We start from the raw sequence: 11,201 nt of genomic DNA on the forward strand, positions 1-11,201 counted from the left end.
GTGCATTTGCATATCAATCCAGAACATATCTTATAATCTACCGAGTTATTTAGATAATATAATATGCTTATTTTATAAGTTATCTTATTGTTGTGTGTTTCTATGTTGTGTTATGTAATGTATTTTCTTTTTTCCTGCAAACGTAATGTTTTTCTTAGTACCTCCAAATGTAATGTTTCTAATATTTTTATGCAAATGTAATGTTTTTCTTAATAACCATGTCTCACCGCTCACATAAATAAAAAAACATATAATAAAATCATTCTGAATCGGAGCCCAAAAAAACTAGTCCTGGGTCGTAATGGTCTTGATCAACATCTACCTCGTCCGTGTCTTCTCCCGAATCCAGCTCATTGTCTATCGCATCTCCAGGAATTTCACCATTCCTTAGACCTTGACCATGTCGTTCTCATATATGAGCTGCAAGATCCGTACGAAGTCTCTCATGAAGAACTGGGTTTTGTAATGACTCGCTTGTCTGCCTCAAGTATCCGACTATATGTGCATGAGGTGGGTTTGGCACATAGTTCCACTCCGGGTCACGATGTTCATCCTCTACAACGATATTATGCAATATCAAGCAGGTTCTCATGATCGATTTTATATCTTTCTTTTCCCAGTAGTTACATCTGTGGTAAAGGATCCTAAATTTACTTTGCAGTGTCCGTAATGCCCGTTTCACATCTTTCCTCTAAGCCATTTGATATTTGTTAAATAACTCGAGAATTGGAATACCACTGGGTGCACCGTAAGCTTGGACTAACACAAAGTAACTTTTATAAATTCCATCTACTAAATAATACCCATGCGTTTACTGGTTCCTATTGATAGTAAAATGACAAGGTGGTGTGATACCATTGAGATTATCATCAAACAAATTAGAGGACTTAAAAACATTAAGATCATTGCTTGATCCACCCACTCCAAGATACCCATGCCAAAACCACCTATCGTATGAAGCAAACGCCTCAAGAACACAGGTGGAATAACTTTTGTGGCCTGTGTGTGTTCCAGCCCCGTCCATCGGACACACCCTCCAACCCCAATGCATACAGTCCAGGCTACCAAGCATTCCTGGAAAGCCTCTAGCTGCGTTTTCCTTCATCGACCACTTGATATCATTCACAGTGGAACGTCTCATGTATTCCGCATTAAACCCAAACATAATTGCATCACAAAACTTCTTAATATAATAGTAAATAGTAGAAGAAGCCATACAGATATAATCTTCAATGCTATCAGGTGGGATAACTTTACAAATACACTTCTTAACGGCATACATTTTCATGTGTGGACTATGACCTGGAATTCTTGCAGCATCTTTTCTTTGTCGAAAGTCGAGGTCAACCTCACATATTTTGTGCATAATTTTTAAGAAAAGGGATCGATACATATCTAAACGGCCATGGAACTTTTTCGGTCCCCAAGTGCAACCATAATTGAAATAATCCTTCATCAACCTTGCATCCGCTTCGACACGATTTCTATTGATTGATTCTCTCTTCGTCACTTGGGTTGGAATGGGATGATGCAATATATGAGTATGTTGCAGTATACATTGATATAGCATGAGAAGATTTTGATTTGTATCTTTGTTATCTGAATCATCGGCCAGACGAACCCCCAATTTGATTGACATATATCTCCTTAAAGACATTCTTCAATTAAAACCAACACCGGAGTGACAATAAAATGGTGTCAAAATTGACATCTAACAAACTTAACACAAGAATTCAAGTAAAATTGACATTTTCAAATGAATTCCAACTAAAGTGCAGCGTTTTATGACCATGATAATATCTATAACGTGTAAATTACATATACAATTAGAGATACAATCTAAATTATCTCATTTTCAATCACACCAAATCATATAACTTGTAAATAACCTATAGAATTAGACATACTAAGTAAAGTCCCTAAAATTAACAATCTTAAACAAATTCAAGTCCTCACATGGTTGTAAAACTAATTGAATTTATGTTATTCATCGAATAATTAATGAAAAAAATTTCAATTGAATTTTTCTAAAAAAAAATAGGGTTTTAAGTTTATTGGATTACCTTTGATTATTGAGATGATTAACCTCCTCAAAAATAACCCCAACTTTCAATAAGAGTTTCCTCAATAAACCCAAATCCTGAAATTGTGTAGGTGATGTTTATTTGGTTATTTAGTTATTTTGGTTGAGAAGAGAAGGAAGAAAGGGGAAGAGCAACAGGATAAATGAACTGTGTTCGTTCTTCTTGGAACTTTTACCTAAAAAGGGAACGGCTAATGGTTAGCCGGTTCAACGGGGTTTGACTGGTCAAGATAACGAGAACGGTTAATGGATAACTGTTTTAACTAAAACGGAGGATTGGTGACCGTTATTTGAAGAACGGTTGATTATTATCCGTTTTTTTTTGCTTAGAACGGTTAACGATTAGCCGTCCTAGAATTTATCTGGAAAAAACCGCAAAAGCCAGGCCCTTCCCAGACTGATGTGTAAAGGTGTATGGGAAATGGTTAGGAAGAACTACTAGACCCGGTCTGACGAGTTAATGTTATAGTTTTTGGCTCACTATACACACTCTCTCAATCTATATATAATATATTTTAAATCACGAATTCACCTTTGCATCAAAAAAATAAATAATCACGAGTTCACCTTCTAATTAAAGGTAACATGTATTATCACTCTATATATGTGTATATGTGGTTTACCGCTTTTATAAACATCCAACACATGTGTTATTCAATTATATTTTGTTGGCTTGTGGGAAGTGTGATTGTGCAATTATAATGAAGATTTATTGATACTAATAATTGCTACCCTAATAAGAACCTAGATTAATTTTTGAACGTGGTAGGCTTGTAGAATTTTGGGAAGTATTTCTCTAGTTAATCACTGGTAAGTACCTAAGTTAGTTATGATTTTTAATGGGCTTTTCAAACCAAGGAAAGAATTAATACAGTTTTACTGCTTTCATGATGAGAAATTAATTTACTTCTGATCTAATAGGCTTATCGAATTGATGGTATGTTACCCTTATGTTTGTTTTGTCTTATATACGATGTATCGAGCAATGTAGGTAATATTGGGTACACGGGTATCTCATATCGGCCTTTAACCTAGACCTATGCAAAATATCGGCAGTACATCAATATTGCTATTATATCGGTCGCATTGGCTGCTAATACCGGTGAGGATACAAATGTATTTATTAACAATGTTTTCTTTGTCTTTTTGTTTTAATTTTTCTTCCCATATAAATTCTACATTTGGGGATTGTTAGAGCACTGCTCGGTCGAACTCGCAAGTGTTGCTATCTCAAGCTTTTTTGTCAAGTTTAGTTGTCAAAACCATAAGTCTTGATTTCTAGTCTACTTATAGCTATGTCTCGGATTAGGATATAATGTGTAGTTGAGCTTTAGACTTCACGATGTTCATCGATTGAAGATGAAAAACTACTAAGGGGAGCTTGTGGAACTTCATCAACAAAAGGTATGTGGAGACTTGAACTCATCTATCACTCAGAAGTTTATTTCTTTTTTATCTCCTATTGAGACAAAAGTCGTACAACTATATTTACTTTACATTATACACATTTTTATATTTCTCGAAATATGTGTTGGTAAGCTTTCGCTTTAACCAAGTTCATCTTTTATTCTTGACGAAAGTCAAAAGATGATCATGTGAAAATCGTCTGGTAACATCTTACATGATTTGTGTGAGACATTCATTTGATGTAGACTCGGAATGTTTCGTATTGATCATTTGATCACTTGAAAATTGCTTTGAAGCTAATAGTTTGTGTAAGACAGCTATTATCGTCTTCTAAGAATGTTTCAATGATTAAAATAGAAGTTTAAAAAATTAACCTTTGATTGGATATAATACAGTATGCGTACTTGTGTGCTAACTGTTGCAAGTGAATTCCAAGTCCGGGAATTTAGTATGCATACCCGTATGCGTACTGATTCAACAGTTCAATTCCGGAAACCATAGTATGCATACCCTTATGCGTACTGATTTCAACTGAGTTCGGTCATGATCGACGGTATCCGTACCCGTTTGCATACTGGCGAACAAGACCAAGTCCGAAAACTTAGGTATGCGTACTCGTTTGCATACTTGAGTGGGTTAAGTTCTAAAATCGATTACTCATGCAAAAAATACATTTATATAATAAGGAATGCCATCTTTGCAAACCGTGGCTATAATGTTCATGAATTGATTCGAGTGAATCAAAACCGATTTTTCTTCAATTGTGTCTTGTATGCTTCTATGAGAATATAAACAATTGAACAACTCTATAACTAGTTTCATTTGAGTCATTTGAACTAGTTGTGATTAAAATGAACAAGGTTGATATGAAAGTGTTCATATGGCTAACTTCGGTTAACTATTATTGAGCCAATTAAGTGTACCCGTTTAGGTACGGCCACCTATATCTAAATGAAGGTATATTTCATTTGTGTGTAACAAGCTAAGACAATCTATGGTTGAAAGATATTAGCTTGAATCTAATCATGTTTTCATCTAACGGTGAATATTGAATGCTTTGTTACCAAGGTAACATTGATTGCAAACCCTGATTTGAAGACTATATAAGGGAGAACTCTAACAACTGGTAAACCTAATCCCCACACCTCATGTGTGATACTATTTGCGACTAGAGTCGATTCTCCTTTAACCTAGGATTTTCCTAAAACCATTATAGGTTAACGACTTAAAACTTCATTTGGATTCTGAAGCCAGACCCAACTATTTCTTTGTAGTTGCTTGTTCTGATCTTACTTTGTTATATCATATTGAGTACTATCTTCTCTAAGATTTGCTCGATATTTAATCTCCGAATGGTAAGATAAAAAAGTAATCACAAATATCTTCGTCTCATTTTTTGTGATTCCACAATATCTTGTTCCGCTACCATACAGTTAAGATTACTGTGAGGTGATTGATATTACTAGGCTATTCTTCGGGAATATAAGTGGTGTATCAATTGGTTCCTGTTCACCTTGATTTATCAAAAGACGGAACAAAAACTCGTATGTATTTCTGTGGGAGACCAATTTATCTATTCAATAGACTTTTCTATGTGAGACAGATTTGTTTATCAAGTTTTCGACTTTGGGTCGTAACAACTCTTAGTTGTGGGTGAGATCAGCTAAAGGAATCTAGTGCTCATAATCTATCATGGTTCAAGAGGCGTAAGGAACGCAACTGTACCTTAATCAGTGTGAGATCCGTTAGGGATCAACTACATTCCAGTCTGAAGTTAACTTGTAGTAGTCTAGAGTCTGTAGCGGCTTAACACAGTGTGGTGTTCAAATATGGACTAGGTCTCTGGGGTTTTTCTGCATTTGTGATTTTTTTGTTAGCAAAATTCTGGTGTCTGTGTGTTTATGGGTAAAAACTGATTCTGCTATTTTTGGTAAATTTTGGTGTGTTGATGAGAAACGAATCTAAACCCTAAACAAATGCACTGCATGGGAGTACTTTAGATTCGAGAGATCAATCTGTACAATTCTGGCCTAAACCAAGAAATGGCCGTTCCAAACTTGCTTCGGTCACAAAGTGAAGGAGAAGGGTTGATCTTAGGGAGGGAAGCGAAGAAGGAGTTGAGATAAAAAAATGTTGAATTTTTGAAGGTGTGGCTAGTTATGACTTGTATCAGAATGTGGAACTGGCTTGCATAATGCAAGCTATCCGTTCTAGGTGTTTTCTAGATCCTGTGTTAACAACAATTGTCCCCCTTTTTGAAATAGATTGAAAATCTATTTATACAATTCATTGAGCGCACGCACTCTGATCTCTTAGGAAGTAAAGGAAGTAAGTAGTGGAGGAGTGGGTTTGTGCGGAAGGTAGTGATCATCGCGTTTCCGTTATGAGGGAAAACTGATCATACGTTCTTCCACCACTCTCACTACTGTTAACCACCCATCTTTCCTGACACGTTCTCGTAATGGACGCGTTGCACGCCGCACGCTGTAAACCGCCAGACCAATACCCCAGTAAGTATCCCCCAGTTTGTGACATGTTTGATGTCTCGAATGAGTGGGTTCAAGTCGTGGGACTTGCCGCGGAGAATAAAATATGATGCTATTAGATGAAATAAGTAAGTTGTTTATGAGGCCTACATAAAATATGCATGTATTCGATGCATGTAAAGCATCGCATTAAGCATCTCAATTTAATCGATGTGTATGAAGCATCATTGTTTCAGAACCTGATCGAATAAGTCGCGGATAAGCGTCTTAAAAGGGTAGCGCGATTGACCACTTTGGGTGATCGTTCGAGTGCCATATGGGCGGATTACCACCTAGTCGATCACTCCTTGTGGAGGAGTGATGGCTGACGGTCATAACACTACTTTGTTGGTTTGCTGGAAACAAATCTACATCGTCCAACTAGGCTAGAAAAGTTGGGTGGACGAGATGGATTGTGGAAGTTACATATTGACGTTGATGCAATTCAGTGGGTTGAAAACCGTGTGGCCCATCCTCTTTGGGCGTGCGTTTCGAGGCATCGATCCCTTTTTTGCATAGGCCGGCCAGCCACGTATAAAGATGGGTCGATAGTGATCGTGCTAACACCTTTGGGACCACTTGAATCTAGATCTACACCGTATATTTGTGCTGGCGAAGATGGATGGTTGTGATCAATTTACAACAGAAGTATGTTCCCGTAAACCCAATCAGGGTTTTGAAAAAGCCGCGGCTTCCCTAGTTCGATCAAGAAATTCAATACATCATCGACTTCCCATGGGCAAGTCGATCGAGCAGGAATAGTGTTGGGCTGGTGGTGAACTCGTGCGTTCCTCCCTGACTGTCCAAAACGCGATCTAAGCCATCCAAACAGGCTGGCTAAGTTGGATGGTCGTGATCGATTTAAGACACTAATGCACTTCCGCGAGCCAAATTATGGTTTTAAAAGCATCGCGTCTGCTATAGTTTGGGCAAGCGATTGAACATTCTATAGGCTTGCCGCAGGCAAGTCGATCGACTAGGTAACTAGTGGGCTCACTGATGATCATGTTGGCACTTTCTTGATTATTTGGAACACGATATAAGCCATCCAAATAGGCTGGCGAAGTTGGACGGATATGATGGCTTTTGAGACCGTTTTTACGGTTTTAGCTCATTCGAGCTTTGCTCTTGCGCAGCGCCAACACCCATGTTTGGGTCGGCGTTGAAGCGCTTGTGAAGGGTCAACATGGGATTCGATTAACTAGATGACTAGTGGGCCCTCCGGTGGGCATTCTATCACTTCCCTAATCACTCGTGGAGTAATCCAAGCCGTCCAACCAGGCTGGCAAATTTGGGCGGTTGTGACGCTTTTTAGACTGTTTTGGACAGTCTATGCTCGTTCGAGCTTCTTTCCAAAGCGTTACCATCCTACTTAGAGTTGGCGTTTGACAACGCTGGGATGCGTTTAGTCAAGGTCCGATCAGTTGGGGCGTTGGTGGTCCCACGGATGGTCATCTTGATGGTTGCCTATTTCCGCCAGGGCTTGGCCAGGCTTGTTGAATCGCGCGGCCAAATTGTGTGGCCGTGATCGTTTCTGAGACTGATATGGACAGTCTAGATATTCCTTAAGGAAATTAAACATGTACAATCGAGCCGCCTTTATTTAAAAGCGCGTCGATACAAGATTCTCTTTGTCAGAGAGTGATGTAGCCTGTGTAGGTATTTTCATGCAAATCTTAATACTGGCACTTCGGGATATTCATGTTATTCCGCTGAGAATGAACACTTAATCGTCATGTCATGTCAATGATGAGAGTTCGGCTGAGAACATAGCATGGAAAATACTAGGTAAATAATGCATTGGTTAATAATGCTGGCATAAAATGGAAATCACAGAATATTTGGGATTTCTACTACGTGCACCGTTCTGAGTGATTTTCATATGCATAGAATTGCACAATGAGCGAGGAGGTTTTTTGCACTCGTCACCTTTGAAATGGATTTACCCCTTGCAGGGTGAAAACGCATTAAATACTGGTCTTACAATTTTAGCCTTGAACTAAAAACCACCATCAACATTAAGTCCCCTGCTTAGCACGTAATAGTTACATTATTGCGGGGTAAGCACTAGATGGTGACAAATAAAGATAAAACTTATGAAACAAAGTTAGATGTTACCAGGAGAGATGGGTCGTCCTGTCTTTGGAACATGTCACGTTCAAGAGGCGTCAAGGTGAGCGTCCCCCTAGCATGATGTCGGTTGGCCTCAGGTAGATTAGGCATATGGTTGGTTTGGATCTCAAAATATTCATGACGATGTCGTAATCCTCGACTATGATGTGGACGAGTCCTATCATGAGAAATATCCTTAAAAGGTTGCTGAAGCAATTTCTGAAAAAGATGTTTAAGCAGATCCCAAAGAGAACATTGATGCAGCTTCCGAGAAGGGTGTCGAAGCGTCTTCTGGAGAGGATGTTAAAGAAGCTTCTGGAGAGAACTCTAGTGAAGGCACCATTGGCCCTGGCGTTGACGACACTTCTTTGATGTTTAGTAGTCTTTGCTTCATGTGGCTGGAGCCAGAGCTTGATCGAATAATAATCCCTCATTCATGATGTAACTTCCATTTGTTATATCACATGTGTTGTGCTTCCGTGAACAGGAGATCCAGGAGTCGTATTTGTTAGGCGCGGAGGATCTATCTCCAATTAATAGCGCGTGTGATGTGATTGGACACGTCTGAAAAAGTAACCTCAATCCGGGAGTACCGCGTGCACTGGCTCGCTTCTTCTTGATTTCGTGAAGGGATTTCCCAAAATATGAAAATTACAGATGGCGAAACTTCTTTCTGGGATTTAAGCACAATGAGATGGTGATTGAGAGGTTGTTTCGCTATTCAAGCAGCTGCACTTCAGGGTACGAATGACGCTTTCCTTAAGAAGCGTGTATTGGCTGCTTGATGATTTCTTTCAGTCATCTTGCTCTTTCTGATTGCGATGATGATATGCTTGTATGGGCACAATCCTCCGGAGCGTTAAGTGAAGTAGACAAGCTGAGAGACCTTCGTTGTCGACGAGCCGCTATAAGTCTTCAAAGACTTCGTTTCAAGCAACATCCTTTGAATCGTCTTCTGAATCTTGGATGGTTGTATGGAACGGGATGCGATGAGCAGTCCCCAGTTACACTTCAGAATCAATGGCGTGGATGGACACGTGAAAATATATCCGATTTGTACTTTGGTGTCTTTGATGCACATGTACGTCTTCATGTTGAGAATTCTATGCGGCTCGTAAAGCTTCAACAATGATGATTGTTGATATTAGGAATAAACCGGTTGAAGGACGTGAAGGCATCCTATGCTGGCATTCCCCAGGTGTAATTATCCCGAGCTTATTTTCTCTTGAAAGACGTACTTGCATTGCATTTACTGGTAAGGTGTTGAAGCGTCTTCGGCCTCTGAAGAGAGCGCTGAAGTGGCTTCGGGAAAGAGTGTTGATGCGGCTTCGGGAGAGAGAGCGTTGAAGCGACTTCTTATGGAGAGAGAGTTGAAGCGGCTTCAGGAGAGAGCGTGCGTTGAAGCGGCTTCTGGAGTATGTGTCGAAACGGCTTCTGAAGCGTGCGTCGAAGCGGCTTCTGAAGCGTGCGGCTTCTTATGGAGAGATCGTTGAAGCGGCTTCTCATTCAGTTTGATTTTCTCTTGAAAATTACATGCTTCTTGACTGTGTCTCTTGTGTTGAAGAAGTCCTTGACTGACGATGAATGAATTTCATGCCGAGTCTCAGTCCCCAAGCGTGAGTTACGTGGCTCTATCTTGTATGGTCGGTGGGTTTCCCGTAATAAAGATATCACCATCTCGCCTCCATAGTTGTGACTCTATTACTTCTCCATGGGAAAGCAAAATATGCAGAAGTTCGGATTACCTCTGTCCGTAGTAGTTGTTGCTATGGTGAAGCTCTGGCGAGCAACAACGATTCTTGGCAGCAGCTGTGATCAGAAGAGGCAGGCAGGGAGAGACATGGTAGCTGATAAGCACGAAAGTGCTACATTTTATACCTGTATTTATACTAGCTAGGACTCGATGTTTTGGCTAATAACACTATTTTAGTATTTTTGTAGAAAGTACAAGTGAATCGGATCATCCGGATAATAAATGGCTTAGTTGGGAGCTAAACTGGCGTTCGCGGTTCAAAGGCACCAAAGAGACGGGGATCATGTTGGAAAACGATTAATAAAAAAATAATTTTTTAAAGTTTTAATAAAAAATTATAATTTATTGTTTTATTTTGTGAATGAAACTTTTTAGTCCCACATCGTGGAGTTTCCAATTTTTAGTAGTTTTAAAAAACTATATAAACTTTTTAGTCCCACATCGGGGAGTTTTTCTTCTTAAGTTGTATTTGTCAATTATATAAACAAATTCACTATTTTTGTAAAATCTATGGGAAAGGGGTTGCTCTATATTTTAGAGGGACCCCTAAGGGAAAATATTTTATAGCGTTTCTTAAGAGTTCGCGATTTTCCTTAACGGTTTTTTCGGAGTTGCCAAGCTCAAGTTGAGCATCTACTACATATGCTAGTAGTAGGTGTAGTAGGGTATTTTATCCTAGAGATATCCGTCCTGTGAGGGCTATAGCATCACTCTTGAGTGTATCCGGGCGCTAATGTCTTAAGGGCAACGTGTTGAACACGTGACTCACTCTGTTTTTCCCAAGTTTTGCCTTGTTGCTGTTGCGGAGATATGGGGAGCTCATTCGTTTCATCAAATTGATCACTTCCATTATAAAAGAGCTAAGTATCAATAACTTTTGCTTATTTGATTTTTACTTATTTTTGATTATTGCACCCAACAATCTTAAGACATTAGTATTTGTAATAATAAAAAAATGGTTGGTTGGTTTGTGAATCATGAATGTTAATTGTGGAGTGAAAAACAAAAACGAATTTTTGGTCAGCTGTAGAGTTTCGAGTTTATCTCTTAACCTAGAAGGAACTTCGATGAACCCTTTTGACACAAACTAGTAGACATCCTGATAGTTACCCACGTAAAATTTCAGAAATTTTGGAGTTGTAAAATTATTTTTTTGATATTTTACAAAACTGAGAAACGTTCCTGAAAAATTCTGACGGGCAGAATTTTGTTGTTAACTAAAGTAGTTTTTATGGGGTAACCATGAGTTTTTTGATATGGTGGTTTAAACGAAGTTTATAAATCTAGATATTATCTTCAAAACTCATATTTTATCTGAAGT

General features: G+C 38.8%; 1 protein-coding gene across 1 annotated transcript; it reads right to left on the reverse strand.

The window, feature by feature from the left end:
* Positions 1 to 409: 409 nt before the first annotated feature.
* Positions 410 to 1,393, reverse strand: LOC113324319. Its single transcript, XM_026572637.1, has 2 exons — positions 856 to 1,393; positions 410 to 555 (listed from the first exon to the last, which is right to left on the reverse strand). Exons 1-2 carry the CDS (start codon positions 1,391 to 1,393, stop codon positions 410 to 412), a joined length of 684 nt encoding a protein of 227 aa, XP_026428422.1.
* Positions 1,394 to 11,201: the final 9,808 nt, after the last annotated feature.

This window comes from Papaver somniferum, chromosome 11 (genome assembly GCF_003573695.1).
Source record: "Papaver somniferum cultivar HN1 chromosome 11, ASM357369v1, whole genome shotgun sequence".
Classification (NCBI taxonomy): domain Eukaryota; kingdom Viridiplantae; phylum Streptophyta; class Magnoliopsida; order Ranunculales; family Papaveraceae; genus Papaver; species Papaver somniferum.

What these genes read in the sequence shown, in the direction of transcription:
- LOC113324319 (XM_026572637.1), bottom strand. Translation starts at nt 1,393, where the DNA reads ATGTATCGATCCCTTTTCTTAAAAATTATGCACAAAATATGTGAGGTT. An exon ending in GTTTGATGATAATCTCAATG is followed by an intron (nt 556 to 855) that starts GTATCACACCAC and finishes ATATCGTTGTAG; the next exon opens with AGGATGAACATCGTGACCCG.